General features: G+C 55.2%; 1 protein-coding gene across 1 annotated transcript in view; it reads right to left on the bottom strand.

Annotated features, from left to right (window-relative positions):
• Positions 1 to 953: 953 nt before the first annotated feature.
• COLQ (collagen-like tail subunit (single strand of homotrimer) of asymmetric acetylcholinesterase) overlaps positions 954 to 20,299 on the bottom strand; it is a 42,426-nt gene continuing 23,080 nt past the window's right edge. Inside the window, exons 12-17 of the mRNA XM_010856732.1 lie at positions 15,727 to 15,832; positions 8,228 to 8,367; positions 7,124 to 7,243; positions 6,683 to 6,803; positions 4,847 to 4,949; positions 954 to 2,358 (exon numbers count right to left, since the gene is read on the bottom strand). Of these exons, the coding sequence (XP_010855034.1) occupies positions 2,289 to 2,358; positions 4,847 to 4,949; positions 6,683 to 6,803; positions 7,124 to 7,243; positions 8,228 to 8,367; positions 15,727 to 15,832 (660 nt within the window). The 3' untranslated portion in view covers positions 954 to 2,288. The remainder of the gene's footprint in view (positions 2,359 to 4,846; positions 4,950 to 6,682; positions 6,804 to 7,123; positions 7,244 to 8,227; positions 8,368 to 15,726; positions 15,833 to 20,299) is intronic.

Raw genomic sequence — 20,299 nt, 5'->3', positions numbered from 1 at the left:
AACACCGTGGAGCTGGCATTCATGGGGGCCCAGGGCCCACCTTCCCCGAGCTCTCATCTTCCCATTTCAGAACGCTGAAGGGGTAGAACGACTCTACGGATGGTCTTAACACCTGTGACCTTGAGTCCTCTCCTGAGCCTTTCAGAACTCTCCCTAGAAATATCAGAGCTGGAGGCAGGCTCCCCTCTCATACTGTGGGGTCCCGGGACTGGAGCATAGATGGGGACTCCCACACAACAGGAGTTGAATGGGGATCAGACTGACAAACTTATGCATTAAGTAGGTTCTGCTTACCCGACAATACAACTTCATAAAGACCTAGAACTTTTAGATTCCTCACAGTCTCCCACGGCCCCACAAGGAGAGCAGTCCCCAGCCCCGCCCCAGCCCGCCTCACACCAGGATGCGTGCCCATGTGGAGACCTCGCCTGTGTGTCCAAGCTCCATCAATGACCCCTGCAGACAGCCTGAACCCGGCCACCACGCCCCTCATGCTGACAGGTGTGTGAGAGCCACACTCAGGAGGACACGCGTGCAGAGAGGGCCACGCGGCCCTGCAAACAAGCTCAGGACCACTCAGGTGGGAGCAGGGTGTCCTGGTACCTGCAGCCTTGTGGGGAGGCTCACAGCCAGAGGAAAGTCAGAACAGTGCCCCCCAAGGACTGGGACCCAGGATGTGGCCCCTCCTGGCCAGCTCCGAGGGCAGTATTGGACCTGCTTTCTTTCCTACAGGGGATGGTAGAACAAGGTTGTGGCAGGGCTGGCTGAGCAAACTGGGCTCGTTTGGGCTTGGTGCCCTGGGACATGAGTTTCCTCCTGGGGGAGCAGGACTCCTTCCCATTCTAGAACCCTCTGTGGAGTCTGGGAAACAGACTTGATTTCAGAGCCCTCATCCCATCCAGGAGTCCTAGGAGGACAGCAGCCCAAACCCCCAGGGAAGAGAGAGACACAGCTGGGAAGTACAGGGCCTTTTATTTCTTGATTTCCCATCCGGAGATGCCGGGATGAAGGCGGTGGCTTCACATGGGACAGATGTGGGCCGTGGAATATCAATCAGCCCAGGACTTGCAATAGAGGCGGAAGGACCCAGACTGCCCAACGCGTCCACCTCTGGGGACACCACCCCGGGGCCCACCCCACCCACGACAGGCCAGCAGCACAACTGCCAAGAGCCTAGGACGCCGGCACGCTGAACAGTCTGTACACACGGGTGGGAGGGGCAGTCCATCTGGGAGCAAACAGGTCCATGAGGTTTGCAGTGGGGAAGACGTGTCTCCCAACAACAGCTAAGCCCCACTCAGAGGATACGACGGTGGAAGGCAGCTCAGGGACGCGCAGGACTAGCGATCCTGTAGAAACGGGGCTCAGGCACGCGCACACGAGGACAAAGCCACGCGCCACGCAGACCAGGAGGGAGGTCCCAGGGCTCCCAGAGCGGCGCCCAGGACAGACGCCGGCGCGGCCCACAGCTCGCAATCGGTGGCGCGGCCTGGACGGGAAAGCCCGACAGCACAGCTGCTGGCGCACGTCCTGACGGAGAGATGGACACTGGCACGTTCACAGGACGGAGGCTGCGCGCGCAGAGCCAGGGGAGGTCAGGACGGCGCCCGGGCCGGAAGCTCTGACAGCGGCCCCTTCGGGAAACTTAGAGGAAAAGGCCGATGCTCTGCGCTTGTCCGCGCGGCTGCAGAGCGCGGGGTGGGCCGCCGCCCCAGTACTTATTCACATTTGGGTCGCTTGCCTGGGGAACCTCCTCCGCTTGAGGCCGTGGCCAGCTCGGGGGGCGGGGATCTCTCGGCGGGCCAAGATCTGGGCCCACCTCCAGAGAACCCCTCTCCCTACCCGGTGGTTCCCAGGCCCGGGGAGCCCCCCGCCAGCGGCCGGGGAGATGCCCGCATTTCCAGAGATCAGAGGGGCGGAGAGGCTGCCCCCCCGGACGCCCCCCGCGGATGGGAGCAAACAGTCCGTGTGTGCCTAACAGTGCGGAGCCGAGTCTGCGACGTGGGGAAGGCAAAGCGCCCTGCCGACATGTATATTCGTCCCCGCCGCAAGGTCGCGCTGGGTGCGGGGTGGAGGCCCGGGGCTTGCGGGTGAAGACAGGGCGCAGGGGTCCTCGGTTCCTCCCGTCGGCCTGCGTTACAAGCTTGTCTTAGCAGCGAGAGTTTGTCCTTGTTTCTGTGGCACGGAGGCGGTGGACACTGGACCAGATCGGGGCGAGGTCAGTCAGTCTGCCGAGGGCGGAAAAGCTGCTGGCGGCGCTGCGGGCCGCCGCCTCCTCCCGGGGGTCCTCAGGTGAAGTAGCGGCAGGGCGTGGAGTCGATGAAGCAGTACGGGGTGCATCGCAGGTCTCCGTACGACCTGGGGGAGGACACGGGGCAGTGGGCAGGAGCCCGGGATGCAGCCACGTCCTGGGACTCTGCTGCAACCTCGGCACACGGCTGCTCCCCCTGCCAGCTGCCTAAGGGCCTGGGGCAGCCGGGTCCAGGCCTCCGGGGCTTTCTCCCTTGAGCACAGCAGAGGGGTCTGGGGGCACGGGCTTGGTGGGTAGCCTTGCCCTGGACGCAGCCTCTCGGAGACAACCGCCACCTCCTCCTCCAGCGCCACCCTTAGACCGCTCTGTACTATTTCTCAGCTGTCTATTTTGGCAGCCACTGGCCAGAGATCTTGAAACAAAGTGGGCCTGAAGAACTGGATTCTTAACTTTATCTAAACAGCTTACCTGTGTAGCTATTTAAAGACTACAGCTACCAAGTTGCAGAGCATGGCCTACACCTACACAAGCCCCAGTGCTAATTCTGAGATTCTGTCTTACCTCACGCCTATTTTCGCAAGCATGCCCCGAGGCTTCTTGGGATTAAGAGAGTAACAGCAGGGAGCCAGGGTAAGTCCTGGGCTCCATGCCACTCTGCACCCCAGGTCTGATTACCCACGCCCAGTGGTCTCCATAGGCCATCAGCCAGCTCAGACCCTTCGCCAACTCTCTGGCGGGGCCTGGCAGGAGCCTCCCTACTTCAGAGAAGGGTGGTGCACGCAGACACACACAGAGGCGGCGGGGTCTTGGCCCAGCCTGCGGTGCTTGAAATAGGAGTGACAACAAGTCTGAGCTCTTCCCCGCAGTTGGATTTGTTGCTGTGCATTTGGGGATGGGCATCAGGAGACCCTCCTCCTTAGAGGATAGGGGCGGGCCTGGGGCCTGTCCCCCAGCCCTCCCCAGGGCTTGGGTCCAATCCCACAGAGGAGGGCAGCTGGAGGGAATAAGGGCTGGAGAGGCAGATCCCTGAGGGCCCAGCTGGCCCCTCTGGGGCCACGCAAGAGGCAGGCCAGGGCCTGGGGGAGCAGCGGCTTCCCCAGCTTTCCCAGAAGCCCCTCAGTCCTGGTCCGGTGAGGTTTGGGGCAGGGGGCGCCATTCTGCTTGAACAGAGTTCAAGAGACCCCCACCTCGCAGGGCAGAGGCCTCCCCTGGGCACGAGAGATGTCTTCGTGGAGGCCAGGACACCGGCATGCTTGTCCTAAGCCACACGGCCGCCCACTGAGGGGGCCTCAGAAACAACTTCCGGGGTGCCGGCAGGAATGCTGCATTTCTGGGGTTCTCTTGGAGGAGCGGAGGTCAGCAAAGTGAGGTACTAATGCTGGCGGGGCCTCCACGGCAGCCGCTGGCCCACCGGGCAGTTCTGGAGAGTTCAGGGTACAGATGCCTGCCCTCCGCCCTGGGCCTTGCTCCAAGGGCATGCCTGCTTCTCTGGAGACCAGGCCGGTCCCGGGAGAAGTGGGGGAAAGAGCTGCTGAGCCCGAGCCATGGGGGTCTCAGAGGTGGTGGCCCCCCGACTCCAGGACCCACGTGGGGCTGGGTCACACGGCTGTGCTGACACAGCGCCCCGACGTGAGCCGGGGATGCATGACCTGAACTGGGGCTGCGTGTGTTGTGAGCCAGGGCTGCGTGACGTGACCCGGGGCTGTGTGTGTCCTGAGTCAGGGCAGCGTGATGTGAGCTGGGGCTGCATGACGTAATCTGGGGCTGCATGTGTTGTGAGTTGGGGTGGCATGACGTGAGCCGGGGTGGCTGTGACATGAGTTGGGGCTGCATAACGTGAGTTGGGGTTAGCATATTAAAAAGCAGAGACATTACTTTGCCAACAAAGGTCCATCTAGTCAAGGCTATGGTTTTTCCAGTGGTCATGTATGGATATGAGAGTTGGACTGTGAAGAAAGCTGAGCGTGGAAGAATTGATGCTTTTGAACTGTGGTGTTGGAGAAGACTCTTGAGAGTCCCTTGGATTGCAAGGAGCTCCAACCAGTCCATCCTAAAGGAGACCAGTCCTGGGTGTTCATTTGAAGGACTGATGCTGAGGCTGAAACTCCAATACTTTGGCCACCTCATGCGAAGAGTTGACTCATTGGAAAAAGACCCTGATGCTGGGAGGGACTGGGGGCAGGAGAAGGGGACGACAGAGGATGAGACGGTTGGATGGCATCACCGACTCTCTATGCATATGAGTTTGGGTGAACTCCGGGAGTTGGTGATGGACAGGGAGGCCTGGTGTGCTGCGATTCATGTGGTTGCAAAGAGTCGGACACGACTGAGCAGCTGAACTAAACTGAACGTGAGCAGGAGCTGCGTAACGTGAGCCAGCGCTGCGTGACGTGAGTTGGGGCTGTGTGACGTGAGCCGGGCCCCGGGGCTGCGTGTGACGTGAGCCGGGGCGGCGTGACGTGAGCTGGGGCTGCGTGTGTTGTGCGTCACCATTCCGCAGTGTCCACAAAGCCGGGGCACACAGATGCTCAGGAAGGTATTTGTGAAGGAAAGAAGGGAGCCCGGGAGCGGTCAAGCCCACGAGGCGGTCCCTACCCGGGGAGATAGGTCTCACAGGTCAGGTGGCCGAAGTCAGCGCCGTCGCAGTCCTCCACGCCCCGGTGCCGGTGGCCGTCTCCGCAGTAGGCCCGGCGGCAGCCTGGGGGGTACACAAGGGGGACACAGCCCTGAGGGGCCAGGGAGGGGACGGCCCGGCAGGACCACGTGGCCGCAAGGGCCTTCCTCTCTCGCGCGGCCTTCCACAAGGGTCCAGACCCCAGCCCTACGGAAGCGGGGCGCTGGCCCTGGTCCAGGCCGCTGCGCGTCAGCCGATAGCCCCCCCCAGCCTCCGTGTCCTTGTCCCAGCCTGGGGCCTGGACGCTGTCCCCCGTCGCGGGACCACTGCCGGTTCCCACACGGCAAGGGTCGGGAGACCGCGGGCCCGGGCTCGGTGATGGCCTCGGGGGCGGGGGTGGGGGTGGGGGTGGGGGGGAGCCTCCAGGCGACCCTGCGTCCCCCGGAAGCCAGACCGCGTCTTCCACCAGCTCTGTTCTCGCCCGAGGGGAGGCGCCGGGAGTATGAACCCTCGTCTTTACAGGGGTGTCTGAGCCAATAGGGGCTTGAGACCCTTAGGCGGTCCTTCCTGCTGTGTCACCTCCACGAGGGGCCGGGGGCCTGCGGGCAGAGCCGGCCTCCTAGGAATCCCGGCCCCGAACCGTCAGGGGAAGAGCAGCTTCCAGGAGAAGCAGCTGCTTTACCCGCCTGCCCTACGTGCCCCGCTCCTCCCGCCGAGCTCCTGGCTGGCGAGGGACCCACGCTGGGCACCTACGCGTTCCCGGCCCTGGACCGGAACCCGGCTCCTCACCGCAGGGAGAAGCCGTGCAGGGAAGGGGCGTCAGGCCCCTACGGCACCCAGACTGTCCCTGTGACGTCGGCTCACAGGATCTCAAGACTTCAGCCATCCATGCCTGTCGCACCTAGTTTTCAGGGAAGCCCTCGGTCACCCCACTCACCACGTAGCCACCCCTCTGAGATGGGGTGACTCCTTGGAGATGGGGTGACTGGGTGGCTTTCAGAGCCGCCTCCGAACTCTACCTTGACTCTGAAGCTCATGCTTTCCACCTCACCTCCTGCTTTCGTCCCTTGAGTTTTAAAAGAAGAGGGACCAGGGACGCTCCGGTGCTAGGCCGCCTGCCTGTCCTGGTCACGTCCGTGAGCCTGAGGGCCACTCGGCAGCCCAGTTCCCTAGCGGTCGGCTCCGAGGACTCCGTCTGCTGAGAGGGAGCCCAATTCAGAGTCTCGGCTTCTCCCATCTGCCTCTCAGACCTCCTGCACCACCTTTGTCTCTCGATGAGAATGTGGATTTTGCCAAGAAGTAGGATTCAGGAAAAAGGGGAGGGCCCCGGGGCTTCTCTGGGGTCCAAACCCTTGACAGCAGCTCCATCACCATCCTCGGATGGTTGGGAGGCTTCACGTCTGGCCTGAGTGAGGACGGTCATCCCTTCTACCTGCCCAGTGCTGGCTCTGCTGCTGCTAAGTCACTTCAGTCATGTTCTATTCTGTGTGACCCCATAGACAGCAGCCCACGAGGCTCCTCTGTCCCTGGGATTCTCCAGGCAAGAATACTGGAGTGGGTTGCCACTTCCTTCTCCAATGCATGAAAGTGAAAAGTGAAAATGAAGTCGCTCAGTCGTGTCTGACTCTTAGCGACCCCATGGACTGTAGCCTACCAGGCTCCTCCGTCCATGGGATTTTCCAGGCAAGAGTTCTGGAGTGGGTTGCCGTTGCTGGCTCTAGAACCATCCAAAACCAGCGTGGCTGGTGTCCAGGGCCTGGCCTGATGGCAGCCCCGAGGTGGTGTGTGCTGGTTCCCCTGAGCCGGGCCCCACTCACGGATGCAGGCGTCGCCTGCGTCTGCGTTCCCGTCGTCACACTCCTCCCCTGGCTGCAGGACCCCATCCCCGCAGGAGCCGCGGTGGTCTCCAGGGTAGTCCCGGGGGTGGACAGGTGTCAGCTGGCCAGAGAAACACAGCGAAGTTACCAGGGATGGTGTGCCAGGCATCCCGGGGCGCCGGGGACAGAGGCTCTGGGTGGGCACAGGGCGGTGGGGGCTCCTGTCCCAGGGCCAGAGCTCTGTGCTCGGCGGGGAGGCTGGGCCGCGGGGAGCCCCGTCTGGAGACTGGACTCAGAGCAGAGGCTGCAGGCAGGGGCCCTGGGCCCAGGGAGCTCTCAGAGGCCGGGTGAGAGGGGCGCTCAAGCCTCCACAGAAAGCTCTGCGCCCAGCCTCCCCTTCCTTTGGAGATGCGTCCCTCTGTGGAGCGCCACCTTGGGTACCTGGACGGGGAGCCAGCCAAAGCTGTCCTTGAAGTACAGGGACCTCTGGTCTCTGCGGAAGGCGATCGCGTTCTGGGTGTTCAGCCTCTCCAGTTCCTCCTGGTTGTTGACCACAAAGATCTGCCGGAGAACACACTGGTGAGGGTCCCAGAAAACACTTCCCCGGGGAGCAGGGCTTAAAGAGCCAGAGGAGGAAAAACAAGCCTTGTGGGGGGCCGGTGGTCAGTGGGAAGAGGGTTGGCATTTGCACTCTTGCATCCCACCTGAAGTGAGGGCTAACGATTCCCACATCCTCCTAACCCGGTTCAGAATGTTTGAGTTAGGGATAAAAATATCCACCAAGGTTTAAGATTTTTAAATCTTCAAAGTGTTACAAAGACTTCAATAAAAAGGTGATGTCATCTAATCAAGTATTTCAACATCTGGAAATGATTCTTAAAATTCTTAGACTCAAAGACATTTATGACAATGCTATTATATGAGGGAAAAGCTTGGAGCACTTGATCGATTTCTGAAAATAGGGCTCTGGTTAAATAAATCATAGCACAGCCACGTGATGCATGGATTATTATGTATCCATTCGAACAATGAATTTATGTCCACAGTTTACTTCAAAGTAATCCAAAGGAGGGTGGGCTGTCATACATCAAGTGTAAAGAAGAAAGGAGATGAGCTGGGACTTAATCATTGTTGAACTTGGGTAAAGAGGACGTGGGGGCTCCTTAAACTATCTGTTTCTGCTTTTGTATTTACTTGCAATGTTCCATAATGTTTTTCTTTAAAAAAGACAGTCTAGTGGTTAGGACTCAGTGCTTTCACCGTCAGAGCCCAGGTTCAATCCCTGGTCAGGGAACTAAAATCCCGCAAGCCGGATGGCATGTCCCCCCAAAAAAAAACGATGCAGAAAATGCTCCACAGTGGACCCACAATGTTATCTTGGTTTTCTTCTTTGGATTTTCCCCTTATTTTCCAGTTTCCTATAACAAGTTTGTGCCCAGGGTAACGGGGAAATAAATTTTACTAAAAGGTTTTTACAAACCCCAGGGGGTCATCAATCATGTCGTGAGTGGGGACCACCCCAGATTCCTCCCAGAAGAGCCTTACCACAGGAACTCGTGGGGAGCTGGGCCCGTACACAGACTCCCCATAGGAAGGGTTATTCACATTCATGGGGGGTCCACAAAGACATCTTCCTGGGGGCCCAGGAAATCCTCTTTCCCCCTTGGGTCCCATTACAAGTTGTCCTAGAAAGCAACAAACCGCTGTTACCAGAGCAAAGGAAGAGAAAACCAAACAGCCCAGGGAGGCATCAGCAAGTTTCACGACAGAAAGAAGCCTGAAGTCCACAGTGTTTCAGAGAGGCCTAGAGGAGAGGTCCAGAGAGGTGCTTCTGGTCCAAGCTGTGGGTCCCCTAAACACGCTGAGTGTTGCAGCACCTTTACCAACCCTCCTCCTCCCCTCCCTCTCTCTACAGTTTGGAGACTAGACATTCTACTCCCCAGACCCCCTTGCCCCTGGAGGTGACCATGTGCCACAGTGATGGCCAATGCAAGGTCTGTGGTGGGAGAAGGGTGAGCTTCTGGGAAGGTCTATCCTGATACGGGAGAAGAGGGCTGGATGGGGACATAGCTTCGTCCTTCTTGCCTGGAAGACAGACAAGATGGCCGGTGCTGTAGCAGCTGTGCTGCAACCCTGAAGTAAAATAAGCCAGCATACAGGGACGGCAAGGGCCTTATGGGACCTGGGGACTGAACCAAAGCCAGCCACTGTCTGCCCCTGGACTTCTTTGCTGTAGGAGGAAAACAATTCTCCTTTATGTTTGTGTGCTAAGTTTCTTCAGTCGTGTCCAACTCTTTGCGACCCTTTGGACTGTAGCCCACCAGGCTCCTCTGTCCATGAGATTCTCCAGGTAAGATTACTGAAGTGGGTTGCCATGTCCTCCTCCAGGGGACTTTCCCCCACGCACAGATGGAACCTGCGTCTCTTATGTCTCCTGCTTTGACCTGCGGATTCTTTACCACTAGCACCACCTAAGAACTTCTTACTGATGAGCATGTTACTGGCTGATGACTTTCATTTTTTTCTCATTCATTTTATTTTGTAATTATATATAGGAACTTTACAAAGGAAACTGAATGTGGGTTTCTTTGATTTCTTCTAGAATAAAATGGGATGTTTGAAAATGCTCAGACTATTTTTTTGTTCCCTGATTCTGAGAAGAGTGTCTGAAAAAGATACGATGGGGAAATTCATTCCCTGCAAGGTGGGAGACCTGCTAGGGTTGGTAATTCTCACCTTGATTTGTAAAGGCCCTGAACACCCAGACCGCACTCCAGACCGATTCCATCAGGACTGCTGAGAAGGGAACTCAGGCAGCTGCACTTTTCAAAGCTCTTGCGGTGATTCCGTGAGCCCCGAGGCTTCGCGCCGCTGGGCTTGGGAAATGGTCTTCACACAAACCCCCTCCAGACTGTCCTCCTCTCCAGCCTCCATCCCCGCTCCATCCACCCCTCACCAGGCACCTCCTTGCTCTCTCCTGATCCGGGTTCAGGAAGCCTTCCTGAGCTGTCCTGCTCACACTGAGGACAGTTCTGTGGTTCCCCACGCCCTGTCGTATGCGTCTCTGTGATTCTGTTCCCCGTGAGATCGCCAGGCCAGCAGTGTGTGTCTCCTGGAGGAGGGGACACTCACCTCCACAAGGGCAGGTGGACGCCTGTTTTCACTCACCAGGGTGTGGCACCCAGCAGGGGACACAGTGCACGTTTGATGTTTCGGATGAACGAACCCAGACGAACTAAGCTCTTCGGAAAAGACTAGAGGTCCCACTCTAGTTGGCAGAAAAATGCTAGAGCCAGGGCCATCCAACAGGAAAAGATGGGCACTGAAAACAGAAATAAGTAGATACCCCTCCTTCTGGGAAATTAAGCAGGGGCTTGGAGACGAGCCAGCCGTTAGTTTCAGGCTGGACAGCTGTGCCCAGGGCAGTCAGCAACTGGGGCACAGTCTGCAGATCCCATGAGGGTGCGGAGAACATGACCCCAGGGGAGAGGTCTGGGTCAGAACCCCACAGAGGCAGCTGCAGCGGCAGGAGGAGACCCCCGCGGGGCCACCCATACCCTGAGACTTCCTGAGCTGGCGGATGGGTCGGAATGCTGTCAGCCTTCAGAGAAAGGAGGCTTGCCAGCATCTTACACCAAGTTATGGTCATTCGTCCTAACAAGAAATCAGACACAGTCTGGGAGGAATGCCAGTCTCATGTTCGGAGAGAGACTCCACCAGCTCAGGAACGTTCTGGGGAGTTTGCACCTGGGGCAACTGAGATGGGAGTGCCCTGTAACCAAGGATGGGAGAGCGTTATGGGGGCCACCTTCCAGCTGCCTGTGCGATCCCAACTTTTCCTCCAGAACTGTGGAGTCTGTCCCATTAATCCAGGGTGAGATTTGAATTCATGTCCACTTAACCCTAGGCTGTTCAAAAGACATACATCCAAGAATTACTGATGCGTGCAAGAAGCTGGCAATTCCCAGGTACCACGTTGATTCACTTATGCCCTGTCTGGGGGCAGGAAGGGCTCCGACAAATCCGTAATTTGTTTATTGCAAATTACATCTTCAAGGCCTTTTGCTGCTGTTCCCTCCTCCGGCCCCCAGTCCCTCTTTCTTGGTTACCTTGGGTCGTGACAAGCTCCCGCCCCCTCCCGCTCCCCAGCACTGTCCTGTCCCCCCAGCACTGGGCACCGGCAACAGAGGTGGCCTCAAGACAGGTCAACAGGATGTGGCGGAGAGCCTGCTTCCTGCCCCCTCCCTCTGCCGCTTCCTCCCAGCTGTCCCAGGGCATCCGTTACATCTGCCGGATTCCTGCCAGGCTGCCCCAAAGGGCATAGCCGCCTGAACTCCCCAGCCTCAGCCTCTCGGAGCTTGTTCAGCGAGCAGCCTCTCCGTCTCCTGGCAGCCAGAGGACCAGCTCTGCCTCTCTGCCTAAGGGGCCTCCCATCCCCACTGGCTGCTGCTGTGGGAGCAAGTCCAGAGCGGAATCTGGGAGAAGGCAGAGGAGCCCCGGGCCATCCCATCACCTCCACCCCGCTCTGTCCCTGCAGAGGCTGCATGGCTGCTCGGGAAGGTCTCGGGACCAGGAGTCACAGGCGGACTTCAGACCAGGAGTGGCCACCAGTTCGCCCAGTAACCTTGGGGGAATCTCTGAGGCGTGAAGTTCTCATCTACAAAGGGAGGGTGGGATCAGACCAGGGGAGGTTAACCCAGGGCCCTCAGAGCCCAAGAATATCCCAAGATGGATTTGGGACAAGGTGTCTGGAGCTCGTAGATAGACACATGTTTTTTTCTGTGAGAGTGGAACTTTACCAGGCTCTCAAAGGTAGTCTCAGAAATCAGTTTGGAGGCCTGTCCCAACTCCTGATGATGATCCAACTGGTCCCGAGCACAGGGAAGGTCTCTTCTAAACGCCTCCCTCTCCTGCTGTCCCCACCCCCCACCCCCCCCAAAAGACACGTTTCCAAAGAGCAGGATTCTTGCCCCATTGTCTTCAGTCCTCTCACTCTGGGAGGTTCCACAGAGGGGACGTGACCCAAAGGAAGGCACAGGGAAGGGAATCAAACAGCCCGCCTGCATCCTGCTTGGCTGCTGTGCAATGATCCAGGGGGCCAGCCTGACAGCTAAAGGAGCCCAGGTGTGTGAGCACCGACAGGCGGGTGCAAATGGGGGTGCAAAGCTGACTCAGCCAGGACCCTGCCTCGAGGACCTGCCACCAGGAGGACGAGGAGACACACCTGCAGGAAGCAGTCACCAGCGAGGGGCCGGCGCAGTCGCAGCGGGGACTGCGGCCCGAGGGAAGGAGATGGCCCATCAGGGACCAGGGAGGGCGCAGAAGAGAGAGCTTGGAAGGAGGGGGAGGAGGTGGTGAGGTGGACCCGGGGGCTGACAGGAACACTGTTTCAGGCCAGGTGCGCCCAGAGGGACTGTAGGAATATGCCCCCACTTAAGCAGGAGCGGGGTCCTCTGGAGGATGGTGTAGAGGAGTGGGCAGGGAACAGGGTGATGGCATAGCAGGCTGAAAGAGAAGGTGCTGGAGAGCCAAGGAGAGAATACAGGGCTACACTGGCCCTGCGACAGGGAGGGGCTGCAGTCCACCAGAGGCTGACAAGACAATCCAGCCGGCCGCCAAGGGAGCAGCTGAGGGTCTCCAAGCCCTGCCCTTCCCACCCCACCCCAGGCTTGACGGGGGAGCCGGGATTCAAGTCGGATACACCATGAGACCACTGAGGTCTCTGTTTACGGGGGATGCCACCCAACCACAGGCCCCCTGGCTATTCCTCAGTTTTGTGAGCCCTTAAATACCCCCAGGACGAAGAGGTGGCAAGAATACACGGAAGAACTATACAAAAAAGATATTCATGACCCAGATAACCAAAATGGTCTGATCCCTCACCTAGAGCCAGACATCCTGGAATGTGAGATCAAGTGGGCCTTAGGAAGCATCACTACGAACAAAGCTAGTGAAAGTGATGGAATTTCAACTGAGCTGTTTCAAATCCTAAAAGATGATGCTGTGAAAGTGCTGCACTCAGTATGCCAGCAAATTGGGAAAACTCAGCAGTGGCCACAGGACTGGAAAAGGTCAGTTTTCATTCCAATCCCAAAGGCAATGCCAAAGAATGTTCAAACTACCACACAATTGCACTCATCTCACACGCTAGTAAAGTAATGCTCAAAATTCTCCAAGCCAGGTTTCAACAGTACGTGAATTGTGAACTTCCAGATGTTCACGCTGGTTTTAGAAAAGGCAGAGCAACCAGAGATCAAATTGCCAACATCCGCTGGATCATGGAAAAAGCAAGAAACTTCCAGAAAAGTATCTACTTCTGCTTCATTGACTATGCCAAAGCTTTTGGCTGTGTGGACCATAACAAACTGTGGAAAATTCTTAAAGAGATGGGAATACCAGACCACCTGACCTGCCTCTTGAGAAACCTGTATGCAGGTCAGGAAGCAACAGAACTGGACATGGAACAACAGACTGGTTCCAAATAGGAAAAGGAGTACGTCAAGGCTGTGTATTGTCACCCTGCTTATTTAACTTATATGCAGAGTACATCATGAGAAACGCTGGGCTGGAAGAAGCACAAGCTGGAACCAAGATTGCCAGGAGAAATATCAATAACCAACTGATATTGATATATAAATATCAATAATCAATATCTGCAGATATGCAGATGACAGCAACCTTATGGCAGAAAGTGAAGAAGAACTAAAGAGCCTCTTGATGAAAGTGAAAGAGGAGAGTGAAAAGGTTGGCTTAAAGCTCAACATTCAGAAAACAAAGATCATGGCATCTGATCCCATTACTTCATGGCAAATAGATAGGGAAACAGTGTCAGACTTTACTTTTTTGGGCTCCAAAATCACTGCAGATGGTGACTGCAGCCATGAAATTAAAGACACTTGCTCCTTGGAAGGAAAGTTATGACCAACCTAGATAGCATATTAAAAAGCAGAGACATTACTTTGCCAACAGAGGTCCATCTAGTCAAAACTATGGTTTTTCCAGTGGTCATGTATGGATGTGAGAGTTGTACTATAAAGAAAGCTGAGTGCCAAAGAATTGATGCTTTTGAACTGTGGTGTTGAAGAAGACTCTTGAGAGTCCCTTGACTGCAAGGAGATCCAACCAGTCCATCCTAAAGGAAATCAACCCTAAATATTCATTGGAAGGACTGATGCTAAAGCTCAAACTCCAATAATTTGGCCACCTGATGCAAAGAACCGACTCACTGGAAAAGACCCTGATGCTGGGAAAGATTGAAGGTGGGAGAAGGGGACGACAGAGGATGAGATGGTTGGATGGCATCACTGACTCAATGGACATGAGTCTGAGTGAACTCCTGGAGTTGGTGATGGACAGGGAAGCCTGGCGTGCTGTGGTTCATGGGGTCGCAAAGAGTTGGACATGACTGAGTGACTGAACTGAACTGAACTGAACTGAAATACCCCAAGGGCCGAAAGCATCCCTTCCAAAGGCAAAACCCGGGCTTCAGACAGTGCTGTCAGTCTCTGGGGTTGGCAGCCCAGGGTCGTGGGCTCGAGGGAAGTGTCCTGCCTCAGAACCGAGGAGGGAGAGGACTGACGGGAAGAACTTTCATCCGGATCATCCAGTCATCTCAGGGAGACAGTCTGGGCAGGGACACGGGCCGAGCTACTGCTCGGCCAGATCTCCTAACAGACAGAAATGGGTTCGGCAGGATGCCGTAGTGACTGATGCTTGTCCTTCTGTTATTTTTTCCTTCCCAATTTCAAGGGGGCAGCAAGACTGTGCTTTCTTGCCCTTGCTGAGAAACAGGTCATATTAAAAGACGTTTGCCTTCTGTTCTCACAAGAGGGCAGCGTTGTATGAGGACCAAGAGGAGGGAGGGGCTGGAGGTCAGAAGAGGAGAGATCACCCCAGACGTGGGAGGACAGGGACCCCAAAGCCTGGAGATAAGGAGACTCCTAATCTCAGGAGGAATGGCTGTGGGGTGCTCCTGGGAAAGCTGACCTTTGAAGACCAGGATTCCCAGGTTTGGGGATGATCTGACACCGACGCCTGGTATGAAGATAGTGGTCACCCCTCTGACCACGTGGCCTCAGGCAACTGGTTTCAGGGGTGAATGGGGCCGGTCAAGGGCCGGAGGGACCTCCCATGATATCCTTTCACCCTAACCCCCCAGGATCTCTGCCCCACTGTTCTGTGACAGTTGAAGAAGTGGAGGGAACCCCATTAACGTGCAAGATTGAATTTTCCCAGCATCCTAGCTGGTTGCCGTCTCAGGGCCAGTCTTCATTTGGTTTCAAGAATCTAACAGAATGACATTTCTTGACCATCCCACGGTGTGGTTGTAAATATTTTCCCATAAACACAGTGGGGAAAAGCGTACTTTGGAATTTTTAAATACCTTCATTTTCTTAAGAAAAGAATTAGAATAAAAATTTTGGTTCCTTTTGGATAACTGAAAAAAATGGATCTTGCACAGTCAGCAAACAGTATTCCTCTACATAAACACAGCACCTAGAGATGCTATGTTAATACAGAGGATGTGCTGTGTTCAAACCAAATAAAAGGCTTAGCTCCTCATATCAAAGTAAAACAAGGTAGCCGTGTCCCTATGGCCTCTTCAAGGGGGACTTTCATGTCTTTGTAATAATTTCTCTCCATATTCAATGCAAATCTGTAAGGACTCTGTCATAATGCTGTGTAAGGTAGAAAAATTTGCAGTGTCATCTTTACTCCGAGTTGCTTGGAGCCATGAAATGTTTTTCTATAAAGAGGTGTTCACTGTTGGAGTGCTAGCTGGTTATTTTTCACTTCGCGTATAAATGACATCACCAATGTCATTTTTTTTCTTTTTCTCTCCTCTATTTGTTCTCCAAAATGCTAAACCAAAACCATAGTAGTGTTTATCACCCTTGAGTAAAACTCGAATTAGCCAAATGGTGGATAAATTAGAAGTGTATCGAATTGCTGCAGGCATTTCAAGTCTGGCCTCTGCTGGACTCCCTCTGGGAGGCTGGCTGGAGGGCGACACTGTGGACCAGGTGAAGCGGTGACGTTCTTACCTGCGGAGGGGGGACCTGGGGGGCCTGGGAGACCCGGACGGCCAGGTGGACCAGAAGGCCCGGGTTTGCCCGGGGGGCCTGTCACGCCGCTATCTCCTTTCTGCCCCTGATGGAGAAAAAGGCAGAGCCTGTTATAAGAGCAGGACATGGCAGACTTTCTTCGCCAGTCAGCTCTCCATTGGCAACCAGCTTGTACTTTGGAGCAAGTGCTGGAGGGGGAATGCACTTCTGGAGGTCACCAAGCTCATAAAAAGCTCAGGGCAAGCAACATTTGAGACAGTGCTGGATGCAAGTTTATAGGTACCCAATTTTTTTTATATTGAGGTATAGTTGATTCACAATATTGTGTTGGTTTCCGTGGTACATCATAGTGATTCAATGGGTTTTTTTAAAAAAGATTATATTCCATTATAGGCCATCATAGAATATTGCGTAGAGTTCCCTGTGCCACACTGTACATCCTTGTTGCTTATCTAGTTTACGTATAATAGTGTGGATGCGTTAATCTGCCCCTCTCCCATCCATCTCCCCCTGGTAACCTTAAATTTGCTTTCCACAGGCATCTCACATGGCATGTGACTGCAAATGGAAATGATCCGACCCCCTCTCTGGCAGCTGCTCCTTCCGCCACTCATCAGGCCATTTGTTTTAGCAAGAAAGCTCTTCCCACCGTGTGGCCCCTTGTGCTTTCAGGATAAAGACACAGCCCCTTCCTCAGCCTCCAGAGCCACGCATGGCTGGACTTGCCAGGCTCGTCCCAGCCTTTTGACGTTGTCGCTCTTCAAGAGCACACGCCTTTTATTTTGCTTCTCAAGACTCTTCTCTCTGCCCCAAACCGCTCTCCCCTCCCTTCTGCCTAGATAACTCCCTCCCATCCTTCCACTCCCAGCAAAAACACCACCGAGACAAAGCCTTCCCTGACCTCTCCTGGCCCAGTCAGTTCTCCCCAGCACAGGCCCTTTGCCTTCATGGCTTCACCCCCGATCAGAGCTATAGTTGGTCTGTGGTCGTTTCATCCATGTCCCTCCAGGAGACAGAAGCTCCCCGCAGGCTGGAATCTGTCTTGCTCAGATCAAGCAGGGGGAGGAGGAGAAGCTGAACACACAGAGTGGACGTGGTTTGTCGGCTCTAGGTCGGGAAATCTGGCTTGCCGTCTGGCCCACGAGACCCTGGGTAACTCAGGGCATTGCTCTGAGCCCGAGTTTTCTCGTCTGTGAAAGGCGGCCAGGCAATATACACCTGCAATAGGCTTGTCACGAGGCCAGCAAAGATCTCAGAGGTGAAAACGTGGTTTGCACAGAACCAAGGGCTCCATGCGCCAAGCTGATTATCACAGCAGCTGGCTTGGTTTCGTCTTTGCCCCATAGTCACAAAAGTCCTGACTCATAAAGAGATGTGTACCTGTATCTTTCCACATGAGATGCTCTCTTTGCTGTCTGCCCTTGGAGGGTTAAGAGCACACGTCTCCCCCGGGGCTGCCCTTAGGAAAGACCCCAGAAACCAAGACTGGCACACCTGCAGAGCTTCCCCCAAGCCATTGGCTGACTGTCCCTGCCTGGGCCCCGACCATGACGCTGGCTGCAGCCGGACAGCTTTGGACGGGCCGCCTTCACACAGGTGTGCCGGGGCTGCCTCGCCCACCTGCTGAAATGTAAATCTTCCCAAGTCTGGGGGGCAGGCCGGCTGAGCACGCCTTTCAACCACCATGTGACGTGTGACCTGCCACCTTGCCCACGTGGCCCTGGGGCTCTCTCGGCAGTGTGCAAGGAGTTCTCAAATCCTTCGTGTGGGATGGCGAGGCCAGAGTTTGTCTCCAACTCCATCCTAAGGGAGGGAGTCTTAAGCCTTGCCTGAGCCTTAGCAATCTGCAAGGCCACTAAGACGGGTTCCCCTCGCAGATGACACAGGAAGTCACACCGTCTTAATATAGCCACAGCGAAGGCTCATTTATCTAACAGCCACATCGGCTGGCTCCGAGCACAGGAAGTGACACAGCTCGAAGAAGCTGGAAACGCTCCTCATCCTGGCCTCAGTGGTAACAGAATGTTCTGCTTATCGGACATCTGCTTGCATCAGCCTCGCCTCTGTGAGCAGGACACACTGAGCAGTGCTTTCCAGGAAAACGCTCCTCGTTCTGTTGTTGCACAAAGTCTGGGGATTCCCATCCAGGAGGCCGCTGTGTCCCTGGGACGGAAGACGTGTATGATACGCTCCTGTGGTTTTCCTGGGCCTGCCCAAGGTCAGCTTGGAAGCAGGAGGCTGAGGGGAAGGTGCCGCATGGGGAGACTGGTCTCAGGTCTCCAGCTTCTGTCCCTGCTGGGGAGCTGGCTTGGCTGGGGGGTCCCGGGTGGTCATGCCGCTGCCCTGGCCCCTGGTTTCTGGGTGACTACATGCAAGGGAGTTGGGTTGGTGGGCTCTTCAGTCCTTCTGGATCTGAATTTCGTACTCCTGGAGCCGCTTCTGGATTTCTGATTCAGGGATCTGGGTTGTTTAACTTCCAGAGACTCAGCACCACAGCTCAACAAACACCCTGTGTATAAGACTCTATTAGGCAAATGATTCATGACAAAAAGAAACCATCACATCCATCCCCCAAGGCTGACCAGGCAGGCTGGGGTCGAAGCAGCACTCAGGTATCTATAAAGTCTTGAAGGAAGATGAGTCCATATTCCTAACTGAGCTCCCAGACGTGGTTCTGGTGTCGTCTTTAAGATGGCTCCAACACAATCATTCTCAACAGGGTCAAGAAATAGACTTCTTGGCTTCCGCCCTGACCAGGACCAGACAGACACTGTCCAAGGAAAGACGCAGATGACGGAAGCCAAGCGGCTTCTCGGATCCCAAGCATAGCACGTTCTGGATGGAACACGGCCATAGGGGAGAAAATGCTTTATTTTTAAAAAGGATTTTTCCCTTGTCTTTCTTTTTCTGAGCCTAGTTTTTAGGAAACTGTTATCTGTGGACTCGTGGCAAAGCCACAGCCATGCTACCCATGGTAAAGCTTTAGAAATTCAACTGGAGCCTTGTGACTTCAGGAGTCACCATGGCTGGGCTTTCCTGGTGGCTCAGTGGTACTCGGGGGGCACAAGTTTGATGTCTGGTCCAGGAAGATCCCCTATGCCGCCAGACAAGCAAGCCCATGTGCCACAGCTTCTGAGCCCATGCACCGAAACCACTGAAGCCTGCGCGTCTAAAGCTCTGCAACAGGAGAAACTGCTGCCACGAGAAGCCCGCACACACCTTGACAGTGTCCCTGGCTCCCCCCAGCTGGAGAGAGCCTGCACACAGCAACAAAGACCCAGCACAACCAAAACAAGGAAAAGTCATCGTGGAAGCTGATTCATCAGGTCGGAGTCTATGTCATTCCTAGGTCCCTTTGAAAAGACCAGATCTGGCTTCTTAGCGTTACTGTGGCTCTGAGTTCTGGCGCACGTGAGACTCATGTGGAGCTTTAGAAGCAACAATCCACCCTGAAGCCTCAGCTGTGTATCAGAGCCTTTGGGAGGCAAGGGCTTGGTGGGGAGGAGGAGAGACACACATGGAGCACCACCTCTGCACCCGGGGGAGGGCATCGGTATTGAATCAGCCCCCAGGCGGTTCCGATGTAAGCTAGAGTCTGAGAACCGTGGATCTAGCCTAAGCAAAGAATGGGAACGTGCCCACACATGTTCACTCCTCAGCATTATCTATAATCTGGTTAGGCTTCTCTTGTCCGAGCAGTCTTCTGGTCCCGCATTTACTAAAATCCGATGCAGAGATTTTAAAAGAAATGTTTTAAAATACTTAATGAATGAAGTAACAAGTGAAAATGCATATGTTGTGATTTTTAACTAAAAGTTAGGATAAATAGAAATGTATATTGGTCATAAAAGGAACAAATGGCTAGAGATTCCGCAGGAAGGAAGACTACCAGCATGGTAACAGAGTTATGCTGGGATGTTAGGTGCTTAGATGATCTCCTTCCTAGTTTTCTGAACTTTCCATTTTCCACGATGCTCATATATTACATGTATAGTGGGAAAGGAGGCAAAAAGCCAACAGAGTGGAACTGAAAGAGTAAGGGACACGTGTCTCATTCAAAGGGGTGAGGTTCTCTGAGGCCCTGGGGATGGCTCATCATCACATGGTTTTGACCCAAGAGCCTGCTGACCAGGGGAAGGAAAACTTTCCCTAAGCCCTGAATAGTGCCGATAAAGAGGGTCATTTACAAATGGGGGTCCTGAGGGAGGAGAAAACGCCCTGCTGTTGAGACCTAGAAGAGCCTTGAACAGCCTGGAAATATCTGGGCTGGTCCAGAAGTCCATCTGTGTCTGGGACACTGAGGCAAAAAGCAGATTTTTGTGGGGTCAGTGGTCTTGGTGGAGACAGACCTGTTCTTGTGAACTGAAGACCCACTCTTAGCTTCAGCATTGGACACAGCTAATTTTGAGCATTCTACCCATCCCCCTCAAACTCAGCTCACCTAGGAAGCCCAGGTGCTCTGCCCCCCAGCCCAGAGGATGCTGGAGACCAGACTGTGTGCCCAGAAGGTCCCTGACCCATTCTGCCCCCCACCCCCCACCCCAGATCCGGT

The sequence above is a fragment of the Bison bison genome, unplaced genomic scaffold, assembly GCF_000754665.1.
Source record: "Bison bison bison isolate TAMUID 2011002044 unplaced genomic scaffold, Bison_UMD1.0 scf7180017864374, whole genome shotgun sequence".
Classification (NCBI taxonomy): domain Eukaryota; kingdom Metazoa; phylum Chordata; class Mammalia; order Artiodactyla; family Bovidae; genus Bison; species Bison bison.
This window is presented reverse-complemented; position numbering and strand designations above follow the sequence as displayed.